The sequence below is a fragment of the Cyprinodon variegatus genome, unplaced genomic scaffold (assembly GCF_000732505.1).
Source record: "Cyprinodon variegatus isolate N-32 unplaced genomic scaffold, C_variegatus-1.0 Scaffold1202, whole genome shotgun sequence".
Taxonomy (NCBI): Eukaryota; Metazoa; Chordata; class Actinopteri; order Cyprinodontiformes; family Cyprinodontidae; genus Cyprinodon; species Cyprinodon variegatus.
In genome coordinates, this window is record NW_015151655.1 from 1 (window position 1) to 24,175 (window position 24,175).

General features: G+C 36.3%; 3 protein-coding genes across 4 annotated transcripts in view; 1 reads left to right on the forward strand and 2 right to left on the reverse strand.

Moving 5' to 3' along the window:
* Positions 1–307: 307 nt before the first annotated feature.
* Positions 308–2,652, forward strand: tyms (thymidylate synthetase; the record flags this gene model as incomplete). Its single annotated transcript, XM_015401277.1, has 6 exons — positions 308–381; positions 473–647; positions 1,756–1,857; positions 1,946–2,121; positions 2,200–2,271; positions 2,359–2,652. Coding segments are annotated over 6 exons (737 nt in total), but the record flags the coding sequence as incomplete, so codon positions are not given.
* Positions 2,653–2,802: 150 nt separating this feature from the next.
* Positions 2,803–12,615, reverse strand: enosf1 (enolase superfamily member 1). Its single transcript, XM_015401276.1, has 15 exons — positions 12,476–12,615; positions 12,287–12,389; positions 10,275–10,390; positions 8,407–8,493; positions 8,289–8,315; positions 8,140–8,212; positions 6,752–6,790; positions 6,552–6,634; positions 6,354–6,476; positions 6,140–6,274; positions 5,545–5,586; positions 5,321–5,450; positions 4,056–4,155; positions 3,902–3,983; positions 2,803–2,936 (listed from the first exon to the last, which is right to left on the reverse strand). Exons 1-15 carry the CDS (start codon positions 12,554–12,556, stop codon positions 2,844–2,846), a joined length of 1,314 nt encoding a protein of 437 aa, XP_015256762.1. The 5' UTR covers positions 12,557–12,615; the 3' UTR covers positions 2,803–2,843.
* A 2,419-nt stretch (positions 12,616–15,034) lies between these two features.
* The window catches only part of yes1 (YES proto-oncogene 1, Src family tyrosine kinase), a 35,283-nt gene continuing 26,142 nt past the window's right edge, over positions 15,035–24,175 (reverse strand). For both annotated transcript variants that reach the window (XM_015401280.1, XM_015401279.1), the window contains exons 6-12: positions 22,707–22,856; positions 22,328–22,483; positions 21,253–21,432; positions 19,513–19,589; positions 19,165–19,318; positions 16,990–17,121; positions 15,035–15,920 (exon numbers count right to left, since the gene is read on the reverse strand). In XM_015401280.1, coding sequence (XP_015256766.1) covers positions 15,712–15,920; positions 16,990–17,121; positions 19,165–19,318; positions 19,513–19,589; positions 21,253–21,432; positions 22,328–22,483; positions 22,707–22,856 — 1,058 coding nt within the window. In that variant the 3' untranslated portion in view covers positions 15,035–15,711. The remainder of the gene's footprint in view (positions 15,921–16,989; positions 17,122–19,164; positions 19,319–19,512; positions 19,590–21,252; positions 21,433–22,327; positions 22,484–22,706; positions 22,857–24,175) is intronic.

Consider the following 24,175-nt stretch of genomic DNA (forward strand, 5'->3'; position numbering starts at 1 on the left):
ATCATTTATGTTACAGCATATTCTATAACAGAATTGTTCAAAGTGTGAACCAACATATAAGTGGGAACATTTGGTTTGCCTTATCACATAAAAACCTCCCGAAAATTTGTCATTTTAAATTCTAGCAACCTACAAGAAGACTGTAATTCATTAAAAAAAAAAGGGTTGAAAATATATTAATTCTATTGCAAGACACTATGCTACACTATCAGTTCAATCCCAGTTATAAATTACAATAAAAGTGACATTTAGGTTTCAGCTTTCTGCATTTACATCTGCATCCTTTAACCTAATGGTTTCTTTGCAGATCAGTTCCCCTTGCTGACAACAAAGAGAGTTTTCTGGAAAGGCATCCTGGAGGAGTTACTATGGTTTATTAAGGTGAGATGATGGGGGAAATCCAAATTTGTTGCTTTGTTTTCTACATGCATCTTGGTCAATGAAGCTCTAACATTTGTTTCAAATGCCACAGGGATCAACAAATGCAAAGGAGCTATCGGAGAAGGGAGTAAAGATCTGGGATGCCAACGGCTCCCGTGCCTTCCTAGACAGCCTGGGCTTCACAGAGAGAGAGGAGGGGGACCTCGGACCTGTGTATGGGTTCCAGTGGAGGCACTTTGGTGCAGAGTACAAAAACATGCACACAGGTACTGCAATGTAAACACGTGTGGCAGGTTTCATGTTTGACCCTAAAAAAAAAACGCACTGTAGTTTTTATTTTTAAGATAAAATTTGATTTCTCAATAACTTTTTTTAAAAATATAAATTAGTCATTTAAATCTATATTTGTATCGAAAGCACTTTGAAAATCAATCAAAAACAAACTTGCAGCACAATTAGGGTATACTGCAGGTACCAGTCCAAGCCAGCATGTGGCAGAGTTGTACAATTTTTAGAGCTGAACATTAGTTTTTTTGCCTCATTACATGATAAGCCAACCATTTAAATACTAGTTTATTTACACATATAAATACAAAATGACTTCTCATGAAGTCCTCAGTTCAGAAACTGTAAGAAATTAATACCGCTTTCCCAGCCAAATAGACAGGAAAAAGGGAAAGAAAAAAAAAACAATTGTTATTTTCATTCAAATTTTTTCCCCCACCCTGAGAACCATTTTTATGACATAGACTTTTTCCCTTAAGGAGAGGGTGACATTATAAACATGTAGTCATAAAAATGTCTTAATGCTAACTGAACTCATTTATATTGGCCACATCATAAAGTGGATCAAAGCAGCTCTTGCTGTGTTTACTGTGTATGCTGGTCCTACATGACAAGGGACCATAACATCGAGACACCTAGTAGGTTAATTTAAATCTTATCATCTTGGTAGAAATTGGACATTGCTTCCAGTCTTTAAGTTGATACTTTAGGAATAAAAAAAAATGCAATTGTTTTCCTGCTTTAGGATTTACAAAATACCAGATAGTGAAATCTGGCCTTCGCGTTTCAAACTATCTTCAGAACTGCAGTGTCTTCCCACTCTGCAGTGGTCTGTATCTAGTAAAAGTGGTCTAGTAAAGGATATGGTGATCCAGCATAAAGATCATAAGAGGAAAATACTCAAGCTACTGTTGCTCAGATTGCTGAGGAGTATTATGCTGGTTTTAGAATGGGTTGCCTCAGTTTGATGCTTACCTGAAAGTAGAGACGCCTATAATATTCATGATAATATTTAGATTGTGTCACTTTCTTTGTTTCCTAACCTGCTGCGTTTGTTCTGTTATTGATCCAAAGCTATTCTTCCAACAGATTACTCAGGGCAAGGTGTGGATCAGCTGCAGAATATCATCGACACCATTAAGAAAAACCCAGAGGATCGGCGGATCATCATGTGTGCATGGAACCCCAAAGGTGGGTTGGCATTATGTTTTTATTAGGGGGGAGCCTCTGAGGGCTGATTACCTGGTTTGGGTTTTAACATCCTTTGTGTGGTCTGCAGACCTACCTCTTATGGCTCTGCCCCCCTGCCACGCCCTCTGCCAGTTCTATGTCTGTGATGGAGAGCTGTCATGTCAGCTGTACCAGCGCTCGGCCGACATGGGTCTAGGGGTGCCTTTCAACATCGCCAGCTATGCCCTTCTCACCTACATGATCGCACATATTACAGGACTTAAGGTACGGCAGAGGCGAGAGCCTTGTGTGTTTAGCCCCTTGCTGTGTTTTCCATCCTCTCACATCTGTCGTTTCCTGCAGCCAGGTGACTTTGTCCACACTCTGGGAGACGCTCACATCTACGTCAACCATGTCAAACCTCTAGAAGAGCAGGTGGGTTAACTCAACCGGTTCAGCAAAAAACATTTGTCTGATTTTGTTCGGATTCTGAAACGCCCAATCTTCCATTTAAATGTGCAGCTGCAGAGGGAGATTCGTCCATTTCCGAAGCTAAAAATCAAGAGAAAGGTAGAGAGCATCGATGACTTCCAGGCGGAGGACTTTGAGATCTGTGACTACAACCCGCACCCCACCATAAAGATGCAGATGGCTGTGTGAAACCAAATCCTTGAAACATTAAGGGCGATCATTTTCCCAGCTTAACTGTGTGCCTTTTAAAACTTGACAAGATGGGTTTTATTCAAGACTTTGTTTTGCATTTTTGGTTACAAACTGTTTCACTTTATTCAGAAAACGTTTCCTTATGTTAACGCTTTACTGTGTTTTCCACATTTTAAGTGGTAAATTATACATTTTGTAAATAAAATACTTTTTTGAAAAATTGAGTCGTGTAAAAAGAACCCTCTTAAGCTTTTTTGATAAAGTTTCAGCTTTGATGATTTATGATTATTCATCTATAATGAAGTTGGGTCATGTTTAAAAGTGGTTTATTTATGATAAAATCCTTATTTCTTGTTTTCAATTTTCCAAACGTTTCCCTCGGGGTATTCGTGTCTTTGCACTGATGACTCCAGCATCTCACAGGAGTAGCCTGGATCCTGAAAACGGCAATACATGAAGTGCATTTTAAAAGTATTCACACCCCTGTACACTTTTCACATTTTTTCCATATACATTAAAAAATCTTATTCTTTTATGTGACAGGAAATATCCAAAATGAGCCTATAAAGAGTGGGGTGCCTTTGCATTCAGCTACCTTTTTTAAAGAAACTCAAATGAGTTCAATCCTGCTGGAAGGTGAAACCATCAACTCTTCTGCAGCCTCTACAGCTTCTCCCAATAAAGCCCTGTATTTAGCTTCATCCACCTGTGCATCAATTAAGACCTGCCCCTGCTTAAGTAAACTTAGTCTACAGCAGGGGTCACCAACCTTTTTAAGACTGAGGGCCATTTCAAGGGTACTGAGTCATAGGAAGGGCTACCAACACTGACCCATGCACAGCAAGGGTCAGTGTTCACCTAAACTTCATTATACATTATAAACATTTTTATTGTTTCCTTTAAGTTCTAATTGTATTTTAGACATTGTCATTTTGAAAGGATCTATAAATTATTTTAAAAATGAGAGAAACAGAATAGAATAAAATTTCAAACTTAGCCCACTGGGGAATTGTTCTTTTCTTAGAAGTCTGAGGGCAACCCAAGTGGTCCATGAGGGGCCCCTTTGTGCCCGCGGGCACCACGTTGGTGACCCCTGGTCTATAGTATGACATTTTTAGCATCATGTAAATTAATGAAAGAGTTATAGTTTTATAACCTAACCCCATTTTAAACTTCCCCACATGTTCTTCTCTAGTCTGTGTTCTTTGTCCCCCCATATGCCGTTTTTTTCCACTTACACACCTCAGATTTTATTTAGAAAATCTTTGTCTTGGTCTGTTAGCTAGAATCCCAATAAATAAACTGACGGCTGTTTAAACAGGACAAAATATGTAAAAGTTAACATTACTGGAGCAAGACCCTGCAGTAAAATAAAATCAGAGGTGTGTTGTCATTTCTTTACCTTTGGGGGCATGTAGTGGGCGTTTCTGATTACCACAGGGCTGCTGAAGTGTTCATGGAGGTGGTCAACATATTCACACATTCTGCAAAGGCATCAAAGGTAGGTCAAATGTTTTGAACATTAATGGCAGTCACTGATTCCAGCACCACCTCACCGGCCGCTGAGATCCGCCGACACGCAGATGTAGTCAAACAGGATAAGATGCTGGACGAGCTCACAGAGACCGACCCCTCCAGCGTGAGGACACACAGGCACTGAAGCAACAAATAAACAGCACTGTTAGAAAATGATGGAGGCACCAACATGATGAAACCAACTTTTTAATACTACCTTCTGCTCTGTGTGACATATCACTTATTTGATCATTTTCTATTTTTTTTTCTTTTACTATTATTTTCCCACCATTTTTGAAGAAAGCAAATAAGCTAAAATCCAGTTGAGTTATAATATAGTTACCATTTGCAACCATTGGGACCAATCTGACCATTTTTCTATCTTTACCCAAATAATTTAAATATTTAAGAGGATTAGTTTATCAGAATTGATCATTTCTTATTTGTGGGAGTCGTTTTTTAAACTGTATCTTAGGTTTTGACCTTACAATCAAATTAACTGGATATATAAGAAAGGTCTTTGTGTGAAGTTGTGTCAAAAAACTTTTCTAACTGCATTCTCTTTTCCCATCTGTAGAAATCCATCCCTGCCTCAGTATATCTTAGTTTAGGGTAACAGAGATGTTGCTTTTTTGCTTATCTCATTGGGATTGGATTTATCGGTCTCTTTTGTGCAATAACCCACTTTCAGATCTGTTATTTAAATTAACTCTGAGCCCTTCACTATTTTTCCATTATAAGTGGCTCTTTATTTCTGATTAGATGCCTCTCATTCTTAAGACACCCATTAGAAGAGCCATTTCTGCTTCTTTTAATTTCCTACAAAGAACATTTAATGCTTTGATTATTGTCTTCATTTTGTCTGTCTGCTTCCTCTCATCACTCAATCAGTCACTGCAGATGGCTGACCATACTGAATCTGTATCTGCTGGAAGTTTCTGATAAGGTAGTTATGTTATAAGGCAGCCATTTTTCTCCAAAGTTGACAGATGCTTGCACAGGATCAGGTTTGAGTTTCTTTTTATTGGGGTTGAATAAGCAGTGGAATTTACTTGTATTGTGTTTGACTTTGTGCTGAATTGGATTTTGTATAATTCAATCCAAATATAACTTGACAGCAGTGAAACAAAGTTGTAAAGTTGTAATTTAATTCGATAAAATCATTCAAATGGAATATGACCTGTATGTGTTTGTCTTGAACGTGGCCACATTATGTAGTATAAATTGGTGTTAAATTAATAAACTAGGCTATTAAAGGTTTAAGTCTATGTGGCGCATGATCAGAAACCAAAGTCCTAAAGTTTACCTTTGAACTTATGGGCCATCAGCAGCACAGCCAGGTTCTCATTGACACTGCCCAACCGGCAGCTGTCTATTTGCACAAACTGCAGCGCTGAAGCCTGCAGGAACTGCTTGAACATCACCCTATTGTGACACTAGAGGATTAAAAACCCCAATTAGTTATGTTGAGTGAAAAATCCTGCCAATCAATCATACTTTTAAGTGCATAGAAGATGTTTAAGCTCCAACCTGCTCGCCGGAGGCCACCCCAATCCCAAGTGGAGCCAAAGCCTGAGATAAGAGTTGCAGTCTTTTTAGTTAGGGTAAAAAGGACCTTGGCTTTTGTTGCTATTGCATTTTATAGCAATGCAGATATGAGAACTTATCCCAACAAGTACGTCAAAATATTCTTGAAAAACAGCCACAAGGAGACACATCATTTAGAGAGACAAACTACAACTTCAGCTGCAACAAAAATTCTGAAAACACAAATAAAGATGCAAAAAGAAAAAGGAAAGTTATCCAAAATACAAAGGGGGAGACTTTACTAACCAAAAAATATATATAAAAAAAAAAAACATAATGGACACCACATCTGAAAACATTTTAATTTAAGTGCACACAAACTCCTGAAAAATGTCAAATATTAATATGTTGTTCATCTATGAAACAAAAAGATTTATGTCAGCTTAAAATCTATTTTAGCAGGAAAAAGTTTTAGAAGCTCTCCTGTCAAAGTTTGCTTCTCTGGATTTGAACTGTCAGAATAAAATCCTGATATGTTCCATCGTATGACGATACCTAGCAATAGCAAAGAATAAAAATAAAAAAAAACATTTTTCACCTTTGAAATTGTTGCATGACCAAGAATGTCATCTGGGGATGTGGGCTCCTCGATCCAAAGAGGTTTGACTTCAGCCAGTCTGGTCACCCAGCTGATGGCCTCGCCTACGTCCCATCTCTGGTTGGCATCGATCATCTGACAAATTTTATTTATTTTTTTTAAATGGAGCCTTTTTTATTCACCATTGCAAGTTTGAAGGTGCACACTACCTTACCAGTGTGTTACTGGGTCCAATCATCTGCCTGATGAGACGACACCGTCGAATGTCATCCTCCAGGTCAGCGCCAACCTTCACCTTAAATCTGGTCCAACCGTTTTGAAGAGCATCTGTGCAAAGCTGGAGGAAAACATAATAAAAGAAAAGAAGAACTGGAGTAGAAACACTGCAGGTCACGTCATACCGACTTCTTACCTGTTTAAGCTGCTGGTCGGAGTATCCGAGCCATGCACAGGAGGTGGTGTAAGCAGGGTAACCATGGCTCAGCATCTGATCCTCTAGAAGTCATTACATAATTAGAAAATGACCTTCAATAGGTTTTACCAAAACTGTTTAAGTTGGCTAAATGTGATTCAATTTAAATCATACTTTAGGAAATGAATGGCTTTACTCACCTCTCTGCTGCTTTCCTTCATTTGCATTCATAAGTATATCTGGTAAAAGAAAGGAAAGAAAGAAAGTGTCTGCAAGTTTACCTTAGTCTCATTAGGATATACAGCACAGTTAAGGGGTTTACCGACACCCATCGAGGGATTATAAAGACACATTTTAACCATTCTTCTTCTAGGTTGGACTGACTGTCAAGCATTAAGACATTTGCAATTTAACTAAAAGAAGAAGAGTTGGAACAAGTTTGAGATTAGAATTATGAATACAGTTATGGCTCTGGCTTGGAGCCCAAACGTAAAGCTTAACTCTAACTGATTCGGTCATTTCAAGTCCAGTTTTCGTACAAAAGACCTTAGTCCTTTTGGCAATCCACCTTTGTTAGGGTAGGGTTAGGTTATATCAACCATCTGATCCAGAGAGGAAAGGAAACTTGTAAGAATGATCCAGATAAAACAGCTTACGGTAGTAAGGTGCCAGCTTTGCAATTCTGCAAAAAGCTACTTAAGTACCAGTCTCACCATGCACAGTGAAGCAACTCCTAGCATAAAGCACTCCTAGAAGAAACCAAAACAAAATTAAAACAACTAAAAATGACTAAAATTTAAAGAGGCCCTCACAAAAACCAAATTTAATTGGGGGGAAGTTTTAATGATTAAAACAAACGAGCTTGATTTCACAAATAACAAGGAATGTGTTTCTAACAGTCAATGAAAAATGTAACAAAAATTAAGAAAACTGTGCCAAACCTCAAGCATAGTGGTGGCACCATCATGCAGTGGCATAGTTGAATAATGATATATTCCATATATATATATATATATATATATATATATATATATATATATATATATATATTAGCTTCACCTCAAATACACAGCTTTATCCGGACATTGTGGAAAACAGACAACAAAAACAATTTTAGAAAGGATAAAGCAGGCTAAACTTAAGCTTTTCAAATGTCTTGACAACTATACTGAAAATATATATTTTAGCTTTTTAAAAAAGGTAAAAAAAAAAAAAAAACTAAAAAAAACCTGATAAAATAAAAACTAAATTGACATGAAGTATATTTTACATACCTAAGCAGGGTTATACCAGGAGCGTTTTGGTGGCTTCAAAGTTGTTAAATTTCTCCCATGGTTGTTATGAGACATTTAGGCAAATACTAATGGAGATATGTTTAGATAGATTGATGTAATTTAGAGGCTATCTATAGTTTTGAGCCTGTTTAGATTAGAGACAATCAATTGCAAATCCAAAAAGCAGCTGAGCTTAAAGGTTTTCCAACATGAAACAAAATGGTTGATGTACCTCTTTAAAAACCCAAATCAATGTAAGATTCTTGCTTATGAGTGGATCACACCCCAGGATGTCTTCTAAAACTATGTCTCACCGAGGGCCTCCTCCTCTGTCAGGACATCAGTGATGTATCTGAAGTCAATGCATGAGATGATCTGTTTCGGATCCTGAATCGACAAACGATGCAACATGTGTCCTCTGTGATCGTATCCTGGATGTAAATCCATTTAATCTGTGACTCACCATGTCGACAAGCAGCTTCCACAGAGGCTACAAGGAAACAGTGACAGTGGGTTGTGAGTCTTGTACTCCTGGAAAAAACTGGAAATGTTACCATCAGAGCCTGATATGAAGGTCCCACCTTGCCCTCTGCTCGAGCCCACAGGTCCCACACAGCGTTCAGGACCGCTGCGGTGGCCAGGTGGATCACCCCTTTCTCCGGGCCCAACTGTACCAGCAAAGATAAGAAAATGCAAAGTGCAATCTATGTTTAACTTTTCTTTCCTGCAAGTTATACTTGACAATACCTTATCTCTATTTTTTATGACGCACATTGTTTTACTAAAGGCTTGGATATAGAAAAGTCTACATCCAGAAGTTAAATCACTATTGCATTTATATCTTTTTGTCTAGAATAAAAAGATATATAGGTCAACAAACAGGAAATAATTTAGTAATAATTTATCCATTTGAAGAATGCTCATTAGCTCAGGGACAACAGCTGTCTAGACAAGCCCCCCCCCTAAAATTTTGTCTGTATATCTTCAAATAACTTAATTTTGAGCTAATTATTACATTATCAAAAATATATTTCATCTGGGCGCTGTGTGGCAGCAGTGATAAATCTCCCTATAACTTTTTATGTTGTATTGCCAACAACTAATGAAATTAAAATTTAAAACTAAGAAAAAAACATTTTTTTTTTTTTCATAATGACCCACACAATAGAGGAGACTGCCTTTAAGAGATTTCTTGCAGACAGCCATCCACAATAAGCTGCAAAAAGTTATTGTTGGATGTTCTCCAAAATAGTTTTTCATAGTTTTTATAAGTAGATTATTGGTTGGTTTAGTGAAGGTTTCTAACTGTAAAATTTGAGACATGTAATGCTTTCCTCAAGCTTTATAGGTTTATGCAAACTTTATTTTTAGCAGCAATTGGTCCCTGAACATTGTAAAAAACACCTAGACCTGATTTTATCACTATGGTATCACCATGGTTGCCTAGTTAGTGGAGCTGGTTCAATCTGAACTCCAGAGAGGAATTATTTAGTATCATCACGAGGAAGATGAGAGACACCAGAGCCAACGATGCAGAGGAGCAAAAGACCAATGTTAAAACAACCGGATTTTGCTTTATACCTCTGCAGAGAAACAATTAAGGTTTCCATATGTTGTTAATAAAAATAAAAATCTATACGCTATACTCTAGACCACGCCTGCCAGTCTAGAGTATAGAGAATAGAGGTCAATTGTCCCAAGACCAGGACAGAGGGGGGCCCAAAATTGACACTCTGATCATTAAAAATACAGGCAGAAGTAATTTTTCAGAAAATATTTGTGATAAAAATATTAAATATTAGAGTAACTAAATATATAAATATATCTGCATTAGGTATATGTAATATGTTTTCTTTAAATAAGTGGCCATTAGAACTACTTCCACCCAACATAAAATGGTTCGACCAGGACAATAGCGGGCTGCAACTTTTAAAGTTTGTTTCGCTGCAAAATAAGAATGTTAGGTTTTCAGAAGTCCGGCACACAGAAAAGAAAAGAGAAAAAGGGAAGATTATACCAAAGGCTTGAGGGATTTTAGGAGTAAATATTGAAAATAAAGTGAGGATGAGTCAGGAACAGGTCCAGGAGTGGAATTGGAGATGAATGATGCCCATTCAGACCCAGGTAAGAAGCAATGCGTTCATCAATGTGATTTTAAAGTATATCATCCACTAGCTAGTGGATGATATACTTAGTTCACCTTAAAATTGTAAAAAGTGTAAAAAAGGACTTTATTATCCAATACTTAGTGTATATTCTTCAAAGCATAGTTTGTGAACATAAAGCCTTTGAAAAGCAAAAAAAAAAAAAAACATGGCTTAAACGGAATCACTGAAAAATGAAATTGTTTAGGTCAGACAGTAGGAAAAGCTGCAGGGCTACAGCTTTAATCCTCAAGCACACCTGACATCTATAGAGACTACATTCAAAATCTAAAAGACTTTCTTACCCATCTCATCTGACCATCACTGGTCAGTAAGCGGTAAAACCCACGAAAGTTGCTCACAATGTCCTGCAAGGATTTCCCAACAACCAGTCCTTCCAAAGCCCTGACGGCACACACCACTGCAGAATTTCAGATTAAAAAATGTTGCATTATAAAGTATGAATATAACAAATGCTAACATTTATAATATTAATGAAACCTCATACTTTACACATTACAATACTTAAACTTACTGGCCGCAAAATGGCACTGCAGTCTCTTTATGATCCTGGCATAGAATATAAATGCTTTAAGCAATGTTTAATGCTTTCACTTGGATTCTTGAAGTCCAATTTGTATTATTTTTAAATCGGTGCAACTTCTTTGGCTTGGCTGTGCAACTTAAAATAATATATAATCTTCTGAGGAATGGGAAATTCAATTTAAGAATTAAATTAATCAGCCAGCTGTTATAAATGTTATTATGCAAACTGCAGGTTTCCTTGTAAATTTTATGATTATCTATTTACGATGACCTCCAGGTCCTCCCAATGTCTCCATTATCAAGCATGGACTCTCACTTTAACATTTCCATGTCAGGAACAATTTAAAATTTGGAATTATGGGTATGGAGGACCAACTTTGCCATATTTAAAAATAAATACAGAAATAAATAAATGCTCAATAAATAAATAAGCATACAATTAATTGCCCCCAAAAATATAATAAACACATAAATGTAGGTAGAAATTAAATTATACAGTGAAACATAAATGTATATATCTCTTTAAAATTAGCTTCTTTATTTATTCACCTTTGTAATAATTACCTTATTTATTTATTGTCCATTATTATCTTAAACTTTATTCATTTATTACTTATTTTTTAATTTTAAGTATTTTTTTATGTGCATGTGATAATATTAAATGGGCAGAAGTTGACCTTCTAAGACACAGCCTTGCTTATATGCATAATGAGGTAGAAATGCATACAGAAATGTTAAAACAGGCAGAAATAATAGGATTGAAGAAATATATAGGGTAAAAAAAATACAAAGGAAGAATAAAACAGACAAAAATATTATATCATGTACACATATAGATACTTAAAAAATAAGTTATAAATAAATAAAGTTGAAGATTATTACAGACAATAAATAAATAAGGTAATAATAAAAAAGGTGAATAAATAAAGAAGCTAATTAAAAGAGATTCATACATTTATCTCACTGTATAATTTAATTTCTACCTACATTTGTTTGTTTATTGTATTTTTGGGGGGCAATTAATTGTATGTTTATTTATTTAATGAGCATTTATTAATTTCTGTATTTATTTTCAAATATGGCAGAGTTGGTCCTCCATATTATGTACCCCAGCGACGAAGAAAGATCCATAGGCTACTTTTAATGGGAATGCTATTTTTTTTTTTTTTTTTTTTGTTTCTATTCCATTCCAGCAGAAGTGCGTTTTGTGCCAAGAAGAGGGGGCAATTAATTGTATGTTTATTTATTTAATGAGCATTTATTAATTTCTGTATTTACTTTCAAATATGGCAGAGTTGGTCCTCCATATTATGTACCCCAGCGACGAGGAGTAAGTTTAAGAATAAATTGGCTATTTCTTTTTTTTTTTTTTTTTTGTATCAACTACAATTCTGTTGATGCATTTAGGTTGACTTCTAAAACCAAATTTCCTGGCTACACATATTAATTTTATATAAGATACTTAACAAAAAGTGAAGACATGCGAACAATGCACATTGTTTTTAGCTAATTTAACACGCAAATAGATATACAGACAATATTTAGGTAATACATATTCTTTGTGTGTCCCATTTCACATAAAAGTTTGTTATTATTTTATATCTTCTGCCTAACAATGTGTTGTTTCCTCCTGTCTGGCCCCTGCGCACCTTTCAACCTCGTTGAAATCCAAAAAGCATTAAATAACAGACTTTCTTCTATGTACCTGAACGCAACACAGAGTTAAATCTCCAAGTCGTGAAACGCTATTTAGAGCTGCTTGAACTCTTACCGATCTCGGTTCCTTTTCCCAAAGTAAAGGTGAGACCGAAACCTTTGAGCCCACAGTCCGTGTCTATGACAACATAAACGGCTGAGTAATCCGGGTCAGTGTGCTGCAGCGTGGAAACAAGGCAGAAAAACTTCGTCTTTATTTAGATCTGAACCCAATCTGACCGGTGTTTGGGTAAAATCTCCTCACCATCGCATCCGAGCCGTGCTGCTCCAGAGAAGTCGGAAATCTCACGTCCCTTACAGTTAGACCAATTATTTTTTGCAACATTTTAGCACCCAAACTCTTTACAGTGCTTCACTCTAAAGTCAACTACAGATTATAATCCCTCCCCCTTCCTCACTGCCATTGGTACGGAACAGGATTAGTGCCCTTGGAAAAAAAAAAAAAGTTAACTGATTTTTTAAATTTTATTTCAGTTTAATATGAGAAAAAAGTCAGAATTCTGAGATTGAAGTCAGAATTCTGTGAAAAATTCAGAATTATGAGAAAAATTCAGAATTATGAGATTAAAGTCAGAATTCTGAGAAATACTCAGAATTCTGAGATTAAAGTCATAATTCTGACTTTAATCTCATAATTCTGACTTTTTTAGTGGTCCTAATCCTCTTCCATACATTGGTTTAAAGACAACAAAAAAACCAAAATATGATTTAAAAAAACACACAAACCTTGTGTTAAAACAGTTTCCATGTAAAATCAAGTCTTTATTCTACAAATTCAACAGAGGATTCCCCACACTTTCAATCCCTCAAATGCATTTCAATGTTATAGTTTACAAAGCCCTCCTTTACAAGCTCTGTGCTGAGTTCTCATCTCAATGCAATCCTGCAGAGACCATAAAAGAGCAACATTAGGGGGAAAAAACAACTTTGAAAATGTCAATGCAATGCCTTAAACATGGTGTTTACAAAGTCCCTCTGGTTACATAAACATCCAGGTCTAAAGGTTCTTTGCAGTCACAGTTGAGAGGATAAAAAAGGCTTTGCTTATTTCAAAACGAAGGTCAGCAAAGATTCACTTCGAATGGCTGGAGGAAATGTTTTAAGTCATGATGTAAGAAAGCCACAAAGGCCATCATTTTCTTTACCAGTTCATGGCACCAATCCATCCAATAAGACAATATAGAGTGGTTATAAAGAGAGATTATAATAACCAGGACACAAACAGCTGCTTGGTTGGGTGGTGTGCAGAGATGGACAGTCTCCAAATGGTACTATTATACAATACCTGCATGATCTGACAAATGTTTACAGTAATAAACATGAAAAAGGAGCAAAGACAACTTACAAAGGACTTAAAATTGTGCAGGTGAGGAGTAAAATGCATCAACCCCCTGAGAAATTCTACTGTGGGAATATATTGTCTCTAAAATTGCTGATAAACATGAGACTGGGAGCTGCTTACAGAATGTATGGCTCTAAATTCTAAATTTAACCACAATAATTTGGGGCATTTACTGTAATAGTAAAAAACATGTTGATTAAATGTATTTTTATTTTTTCTTCTTTTTTAAAACAGTCAGAGACCCAGAGGAACACAAATATTGCTCTAAAAATAATATACACAGTATGTTCGTACACAAGCTGGAGGCTGCAATGACTTGGCTAAACTAAAAGCAGTAAATACATTTAATCATTTTATCCATGTTTCCTGATACGCTCATGAAACCAGCAAGTTTAAATATGAAAATTAACAATTACAATTATTTTGGGGGGATTTGCCCCTTATAATAATAAGTAATTTATTGATGGACAAATATTTCCTGCATGAGATTTTGGGGTCACAATGGGGTAGTTCAATGCACCATTTGATTTAAAACTCAGTAAAACCTTAATTGCATCAAAGTAGAGGCTTTTCCTAAACATTTTTAAAGAATAAAAGTAGCTGATTTGTATGGATGACATACAACCTTATATTTGAATATAATATTAGCGACAGATAATGTCCTTGTCCTTATCTTATGTATGGTTCATGGTTCAGATTATGGCATAAAATAACTGGTGTTAGAGATCTCGCCTGAATATCTGCTGTTGGTCTACGTTAATTTATGTTTGCCATAATCTAAGAGGGCAGGGCAAAAATATAGATTTTCAATATTCTACAGCAAGAACATTTTCTTCTTTTTCTTAACTGTAAGCTGTGCATATTGTTTTTTTTTCCCAATCTCACAAATCTGTGTTTTCTATAACAGTTTGTATTTCCCTATAAATGATCTTCACTGAAATCTAGACAGCAGCTGCACCAAAAGCCTTAACATGTTATAATGCTAAAAATGAAATCCTAAATGATAAAGGAAAAAACACCTTCCTTTTTGTTTGGCAACATGATTAACTGGAATATGTAACAAAGAGTCATAACTAAAAAAAATGTTGCCTAACATTTCCGTAAACCGCTCTGTAAATAAACCCTCAGCGGTAACAAGAAGGTAGTTTATTTTCTATTATTATTATGTTGAGTCTGAGAAATTTGTAGACGTATGAAGCTGTGAAACAGAAATTGAGTTGGAACAAAATTTCTGAATGTTCAGAAAAAAGCAAGCAGCATTATGATGATTGACATAACTGAGGGGGTTGATTGGGGACAGTTAAAGTAAAAGTGTAGAAGCTGTAATGCAGTTAAAATAGAAGTGTGTTATTTTACATTTAAAATCAACTGAATTTTGTGGATATAAAAGGTTAAGGTATAAGAACTACCACTGCATATGGTTAAAATGACCTAAATCGGTATCGGGGAATAAATGTTCTGATAAAATTGCTTCTGCAAAGTAATGGATCTAAAGCTTTAATAACTCAGTATATTTTCTTTGTCTTTTCAAAGTACTGAACTGGCTCCTGCACCCTGCCCTCTCTCAGGTATGAATGAAGATAAACCTATAAATGCTGTTGTAGAGTTTCTAAATCTATGAGAAATAGACATGGGTAATAAAGCCAAGAAGCAACATTTTTTCCTGTTATCCATATTTATCCAGACTGGAAACAATGAAATTCCATAATTTTCCAGACATTTCCCAGTCTGGTGTAGTGAACTGAAAATCAGGACCATAATCAAACATATACCTTTGTTAAAATGAGGCCGTACAAAACCTTTAAAGTGTCAAAATTCTTAAAATTTTCTTTTTTTGGATGTTTAATCACAGCTTATTTCACAGAAACATAACACTGCAATGCCTGGTATTTAAACATGAATACATATTACAATACCTACAATCTTTTTATACATGTCGACTAAATCTGCATAAAGAGGTACAAAAAAAGACCTAATATTTGTTGCAGTACCAGATGTGAGAACATAAGAATAAACGTATAATTAAAAAAAAAAATAAAAAACTATATCTGAGTGGATGATTGAAGACCAAAAACATGAAATGCAGAATAAATTGTGTTGTACTGAAATGTCTTCAACCAAGCTTCCTCCTCTTATGGCTATAGGTTTTCTCCAGGCTGGTACTGAGGTTCAGTGGAGGTAAAATAGTCCTCCAAGAAGCACTGCAGGTACTCAAAGGTTGGCCTCTCGTCTGGCTCCTTCTTCCAGCAGAGCATCATCATCTCATGCAGAGATTCGGGGCAAGCTGGAGGGCAGGGCATGCGGTATCCTCGCTCCACCTGCTCCAGGACTTCCCGGTTCACCATACCTAAAGGAGCAGGGTCAGGATCACAGATTACAGTGAGGGCTGGATAACCAGCCTAAAATCTCAGGACTTAACATAAAATACTTTTTAAAAAAAATTTAGACCCAATTTTCCTCCGAGCACTTAATAAATATAAGCATATTATGTTTACAAATACTAAATATCATGATGAATTCACTGCAGAAACTGACACTGGTGTGGTTTTAACACATGGGATCTGAGTTCTGTCCAAGAATTAGCAATATACGCAAGTATTCCAGATATTCTAAATAAAAATATAGACCATAAACTTTTATTTTCTGTGTTAAAGTCATATAATTACCTCTTAAAAGTTTCTGCACCATATGACGATGGGCAGAAAATAAGAGACTAACAATAATATCCACAGATTACAATACAAAAAAAAAAACTCCTGTTTAATTTTTCAAACACATTCAGGTCCAGAAAATACTTAAATCAAACTATGTTTGCAAAGAAACTTAAAACACTGATTTGAATTACTATATATTTTGCGTGCATTTTTAAAATTACCCCTGAATCTCATATCCCTGGTTTTTCCTCCTGTAAAGATCAAACTCAACTTTTATTGTTACTGAAATGCAGCAAAGTTGCATTTTCTTTGATATGTAAACTGAGAAATTGGACTTTAACATGCTAATGTTTTCTGAATAAAACATGTACTGTAAACTTCTGCGTCAGAATAATCTCTGAATAATTTAACCTCTTAAAGGTTTCTGCACCATATAAGACACTTGAAGGCGATCTGCATGAAAAACACATGCAGATGACTTCGGCAGATGGCCATTAATAACTGCGCTGTTCGGTCCCCTGATCGCCTCCCACCAGATGGCCTCATCTAATCTCACGTCTGACCATGTGTGTTAGTGTGTGTCAGCATTTCTCCCTACAGAGCCAAAAACAGCTACCTTACAAAGTGTCAGACGGCCTCACTTTTTCTTCTGATATTATCAACAGTAGCATGACAACACATGACAGACTGGAATCAACCTGCTGCCATCTTAAATCAGAAAGAGTCCTGTATGTAAGTGTTTCTGTGTGGAGCATCCCTCACCTGGATAGGGCACCCTGCCTTTGGTCACTAGTTCGGTGAGGAGGATCCCAAAGGACCAGACATCTGACTTGATTGTGAAGCGACCATACAGAGCTGCTTCAGGGGCTGTCCACTTGATGGGGAATTTGGCTCCTGTGTTGGTTAAGAAGACGTGTAACATCAGCAGGGCTGTGTCTTCTCGAGCACAAAGAAACCAACGCTTTCATAATGTCACCATGACTTCACAAAATAGGCCTTAAACCCTGGTGCTCAGGGCACACTGCGTTGCATATTTCAGATGTTTCCCTGCATATTTCACATACCTGATATCAATTGATTGCAAATTAAGCTAAACTATGCTAAACTGTAATCATCTGAATCAGGCGTGCTAAAGAAGAGAAACAGAAGATATTCGGTTTGGTTATATCCAAGTAATGTCTTCCTATGGGCAACGAGTTGAAGGCACAAACTAAACTGTTCATAATTTATTATTTATGGTATGCCAGCATTCATAACATGCAGGCGAATCACTGTCCCCCAGACATCCGCGGTTATATTTTTATATTTATATATTTTTTTTTAAACAAAGTGGAGTGTGTATAGTTCCTATATTTTCTGATCCTGACCTGTTCTGCCTCTCTATGACCGGGCCTGCATCTGATCTCAGTGTTTCCCTAAACTGTCTTTGGACTCCTGGACCTCTGAGCCTGCCTGTTCCAGTTCTGATCTGTTTGCCTGACCAGGCTTCGGACTCCTGCATGTTCTCTGGCGCTGCACCATCCGGGACACTCTGGGCGGCGCCCACCGCATCTTGTTGGCAGCCCACCGACTGGATCCTACCTTGTTCTCTGGGCATAGATTGAGCTTGTAAACCAGGTTAGTGACTCATGTTCATAATCTTCCTCCGTTAGATTTACATTGTCACCAACCTGTGTTTCTCTCCTGCAGAGTTTCCTGCCTATGATTCCCTAACCGCTGCAGCTCTATAGCCATTTTTCAATAAACGCTTTTTCAGTTATCCCACTCTCTGATTTGCCTTGAATACTGGGTCCCTCTGTTCTGAGTCCTGGCATATGATGTATTTACTAGTAGTCTATGTCTTAGATCAAAATAAAGTTGTAAAAGGGAAGAAGGCAGTGATTTTAGAATGTTTTAAAAAATAAAAATCTGAAATAGGGGACATGCACTTCTATTTAGTGCCCAAAGTCCTAACTTAGTAGAATTACCATCTTTTGAGGTATGCCTCTATCATTTTTTGCACATCAAGAACGGAATGTTTGTCTATTCATTTTTGCAAAGTAGCTCAAGATTAGCCTTACTGAATGAGAGTAACTAGGAGAGCAACTTGGAAGACATTTTTTTGGATGATTTGATCTAAATATTTCCTCTGTAGGTCTGGCTGTATTTTTTTGGTTCCTATCCAGCTATAAAAAAAATGTCTGCAAAACAATCCATCCACCTTCTACTAAATTCTGTACAGGCTTTCTGCTCCATCTGAATGTTTCCCACAGCCTGATGTTGTTCCCATCATGTTAGTTTTCCTTGTCTAACTGCACCATGTCGGCTAGAAGCTTGGATCTCATCTGACTAACACACCCTTTAAGACCTGACCTGTCTGCTGTGTTTTTTTTTTTTTCATGACAAACAGCTGGGTTTTCAAAGAACAATCGACTCTGTTCTGTGATTAAATTACAAAAATGTGGACTTTGTTTATAATCTAGGTGAGTTCTGAAGTTGCACTGGATTTTATTTACGGGTGTCAAAGGGTTGCTAAGCATAATTATGGCCCAATCTTTTAAGACTTTTATTGTGTAAACATCTTAAACTTGGTAGATTGTTGCTTCTTTGTTCTAGTTTGTTCAGGTCTATCACAAAAAGAAAAACACTGGTTTTTGGTTGCAACATGTAGATTTTTAAAAAGTTTAAGAGTGTTAAAACTTCTGCAAAGTACTGAAAAGTGTCTGATATAGTAATCTTACCGGGGACAAAAAATTGTAGATAAGGAAATGTGTTCCAAGTAGTGATGAAGACTGTTTTCTCAGTGAGTGAACGTAGCAACTAATCAGAGTAAATAGCAGCATCTGTTTTCCACTATTAGCTTAATTAACCATTATGGGACACCACATATAACTCTTGTATTTTCCATTCCTATTCCACACACAGCCTGTTTCCTTGTGCCGCTGTGCATGTACCAACCTTGCCTCGCTGTGTACTCGTTGTCTTCTATCAGCCTGGCCAGACCAAAGTCGGCAATCTTGCACACCAAGTTTTCGCCCACGAGTATGTTTGCAGCCCGCAGATCTCGATGGATGTAATTCATCCGCTCGATGAAGGCCATGCCGTCTGCAATCTAAAAATAAAATAACCGGGTGAATCATTTTCAGGCCAAACGTTGTAAAACGGGTGACACAAAGCAAAGGAATAATGGGAACACTGAATCGCTCTACTGATATGGTGGTACTTTTTTTAAAATTAAGATAAAGCTCTGATATCAGGACTTCACAAACAGATGTTTTAAATCAAAGGGAAGAATGTGTGTCTGACCTTTGCAGCCATGTCCACCAGCGTGATGAGTGTGAGGAATTTGCCATCGCCTTCTTTGACAAAGTCCAGCAAGCTTCCTAAAAAAAAAAGCAAAAAAGATAAACTACAGAAGGTAATACAGAAGGGTTTTAAGGTGAGAGGGCAAAAGAATCCCAGAGCTTGAATATGACACATAAAAAATTAACAGTTGTCAAAATACCTGCAGCTCTGCCTCTCAAAAATACAATAATTATTGTCATTTAGGAAAATGTAGCTGCCTGTATTGTTGTAGATAGAAAACAGATTTCCTTAATTAAGTACTCTAACAGAAATAGATTGGATTGATGTAAAACTGCATGTCTCACTGTTCTGAAAAATAAGCATTTTAAATGCTATAAAATAGTTCTGCAATGTACAAATCACCTTTCTTTTTAGGTGATGATGAGGTTTGTTTAAATAAATAATTTTATATATTTATAAAACATAAACATAAAGATTGAGACTTACAGTTCGTAGATAAAAATAATAAGGTAATTGTGTATAAGATATTGCATTTCTGGCATGGAACCAGGGGGGAATGTGTTTGTTATATGTAAATGTAAAGTTTCTCAGGTAAGAAAATCTAGTTTTACTCGGGTTTTTTCGTTTTACCACCAATTAGACGGAAGGGCATTTTTCGCATCTTTTATTATTGTTATATTTCTATAGTCATAATAACAACTTTGATTTATCGTTTAACCAATAAGTTAGAATTAGTGATGATAAAAGACTAAAACTGGGGGAATTTGATCTTTGTATACTTTAATTTAGTTCCCATTGGTATAAATCTGATGTATATGATATAAATGTGGTTACTATGGGATGTTTAGTAATATAAATCACACTTCTTTAGGTAGTAACTAGTTTACTTGATCTTGGCGCTGATGGCTGGCTTGATTGTTCATTTCATTCACCTGTCTAGCTGACACATTAATCTATATTTAAAATTACCATTCAGCACAAATTACGTATTTATCTTTTTGAAGAGTTCTTAATATATAAATAATCTAATGAATTTAAGTTTTGCAAAATTGACCTAAATTAATTATTAAATAAATTAAAGCCTTTAATACTGTATATTAGTTAAGATTCAGGCAATAATAGGTGCATCCCTAAAGGATTAGACCTTTATGGCCTTTCTAAATTTAAGGTAATCAAAAAGTTGAAATCTCAACTTGATAATCAAAAAACAAAAACTGATTTAGGATCCGATTTATGAAGAGTAAGTACAAATATTTTCTGTCTAATTGCAAGTCCAAGTATAGAAAACATGAAAGCAGTTGCTTTTTCCACATTGAAGTCATGCAATAGATGATTAAATTCAATTTTATATACAGCAGTAAAATTGGTTAGCATCTGCCTTCCCATAAATCTACTGATAGCCCAACACCAGAGACAAAAAGGTGCAGCAGCTGAATGTTCAAAAACCTCCAAAAAAAAACGGCTGCAGTTTTCAGTTCCAGCCTTCATGGAACCACGGGGGAGTCTCACACAGAAAAGAATATCAATTAAAATGCTTGTTAAATTGAAAAATTTCTTTTAACTGAACTTCCAGCCATTAATCCAACTGGCCTATAAGGATGGTTTTCATCTAGAAATTCATTTGTTTTGCTTTGCTTTATCTTAAGAATGTAGTTTATCAGGATTTTGTTCGAATACAGCAGGTTTCTTTTATTTTCTGATTAAAAAAGCTGTTGAAGAAGTCATCTGTGCTTCACTTACCTTTTGACATGTACTCTGTGACAATATAGATGGGTTCCTCAGATACTACAGCATAAAGAGGCACTAGTTTGTCATGTCTAAGTTTCTTCATGATCTGAGCTTCTTGCAGGAAAGCCTCGGGTGACATGGTTCCCGGCTTCAACGTCTTTATGGCCACTTTGGTTGTGCCATTCCACGTGCCTGCAGAGACAAAGACAGGAAGCAAAGAAATGGTAGCCACAGGGGGAATCTGGGAGCATAATCGGTTGGGAGAAAGGCTGCATCATTAATTAGGTCTTATAATCGCTCAGGCATGTGCTGGCATGCAAGTGTGAACGGATTCAACCTTTTTAGTTAGAAAAATAGAAGGTAGTGTTTGAAGGGTATATTCCACTCTCATTTATCTTTCTCTTCCAAGTAACTGTAATTTTCTTGGAACCACTATAGTGGTGCTGACCTGTTTTTCCTTAAATCTTTTTTAAGCTCTATGGCTTTGTTCTAGCGTTACCTGTCCAGGATTGGTCCACTATTTTTAGGAGAATCAGTTGATCTTTTCAAAAAGAATAACCATTGATTGGACATATAAATCCAATACTCATCTAAAGATATGCCTTCATATATATATATATATATATATATATATATATATATATATATATATATATATATATATATATATAGCAAGACCATTCAACATAGTCTTATGTTAGTTGAATAAAAGTGTATTATTCAACAAATGGATAAAAATAGACCGGAGAAAAAAAAAAACATGAATCGATTCTCTTGCGGACGTGTCGATGCATTGGATCGTCGGCTGTTGGATCGATGGATCGATACAAAACGATTATTATTTACACCCCTATTTAATATTGAACATAAATACAATGGTTTGATTTAAATCCATTGCACATTCCTGTGGAATTAACTATCATCACAGAGACAATATCTTGAGATAAATATGACATAACAAAGAAAGGAAGAAACTGCAGGAAGTGGGTAACTCTAATACATTTTTTTTTAAATACCTATAATGATGAACTCCCTCTAGGCCACTAAGCATCACTAAATAAGCTTTACATGGAGGCTTTGCTCTTACCCATCCACACCTCTCCAAAGCATCCCTGGCCCAGTTTGACCTCCAGCTGCAGCGACTCCCTTGGGATCTCCCAGGCATCTTTAGCGAGTCCCTGAGTCTGAGGCTTGACCGTTGGGCAGACTGTGGTCAGCTTGTGGCAAAGTCCATCTGCATGCTCTGTGATATAGAGAAAAAAAACTACAAGGCTACAACAATGTTCCGCTTTAGATAGCTGCTTTAACTCCATCCTTTTTCCACTGAGGAGGTGGCAAATCATAACAGGAACATAAACCACCATTAAAATTAAACAGCATTATCCCTCTTGGCAATACATGTACCATACAGAGTAATTTACAAAACCATTCTCCAAGGTCCGACAGTATGAAAAGCAGGACCAAACCTGTGTAGTGTTTGACGAGCTTCTGCAGGGTGTCAAACTGGGCTCGTGTGGTGATGTAGTACCCCCCGTTATCCAGCTTGCGGATCTTGTAGTGCTTCACATTGTCTCCTTTGGCTTCATCCCAGTCCCGTATGGAGAGAGAATAAGCACCTAAGGTGAGACAAGAAAACAATCAAAACCATGGGCAATGGGTTTCTGATAAACCCAACAAGATGGTATTTTCTTACCAACTTCCTCTATGTTGGTATTTTCTGATTCTGTATGGGAGTTCAGTGCTTTTGCACTTCGCTTGCCTAACTTTAACACCTTCCTAGTGAAAACAGTTAGCGACAACAAAGACAGCAGGTTTCAGATAACTATTGAAATCCCTGTTTTGGGGCAAAACTTGTTAAATGTTACCCTTTCTCTTACTTAAAAAAAAATAAAAAATATATATATATATATATATATATATATATATATATATGTATATATACCGGTAAGTATATTTGCTAATTTAAAAAAACATTATGTTTTTAATTTCATTTGTCAAAAAAATTTAAAAATCTCCAAACCATCCAGAATCTGTGTAAAAAGTAATTTTCCTTTAATGACTATTTCTGACTGGAACATTGTGGATCATGGCAAAGCTTTTTAAACAGGTTTAAGACTATATTGCTGATCCACTTAGCAGGTCATCCAGCTCCTGAAGCAACACAGAACACCACACTACCTCCATGCAGTTTGACTGTGTATGTTAAGCTCTTTATTATATACGGTGTTGGTTTAATATAGCCCTTTCAAAATGTTTAACTCTTGTGCCTTTAACCCATTAAAAGAATATAAAAATTTAAACTTGCCATCCCACACTGCATGGATGGACATAGAGAATATTCAAAACAACTGCTGACATGCCCATGTCTGGTCTTCAAATTCAAGTCTGCAAGTTTTTCCAAGTCTGCAAGTTCATTGTGAAAAGAGACCGCAAGATGTTTAAAGACAAAGATCAGCACTTCTTGAAAAAAGTTTTGTTGGTCACAACAGATTAAATTATGAAAATCAATTAAACACAGAATTACATTGGAAATAACATCAAACTAACTGTGAAGCAATGAAGTTGATGCATTTTCAGCAGGACCATGAACCATAGAGTTAGTTTGTCAATGAACCAAAAAACACAAGTAATTTAAAAACTGGTGGGGTAGTAAGAAAGGTAAAGTCATGTTGGCGACTTAAAGGAAGCTTTAAATTCAAGAAACACCTCAAACATTGTGAAAAGCAAAGTAGACTCTTTTTAGACCAATTACAGAGACCAGTGGAAGGTTGAGGAAGTCTGGTTGAAGTTTTTTTTACTAATGCTAAGTTCAGACCGCACGCAATTTTAGCAGCAATAAGCATCTGCTGCTTCATCTTTGATTCTTGTACACATAAAGGTCACAGGGAATCCAGCAGCAGCTGCCTCAGGCCGGTGTCCTTCTGTTTGTGGCGGC

What these genes read in the sequence shown, in the direction of transcription:
- enosf1 (XM_015401276.1), bottom strand. Translation starts at nt 12,556, where the DNA reads ATGTTGCAAAAAATAATTGGTCTAACTGTAAGGGACGTGAGATTTCCG. An exon ending in GTGATGGTCAGATGAGATGG is followed by an intron (nt 8,494 to 10,274) that starts GTAAGAAAGTCT and finishes TTGCTGGTACAG; the next exon opens with TTGGGCCCGGAGAAAGGGGT. An exon ending in GACAGAGGAGGAGGCCCTCG is followed by an intron (nt 6,791 to 8,139) that starts GTGAGACATAGT and finishes TTCTTTTACCAG; the next exon opens with ATATACTTATGAATGCAAAT.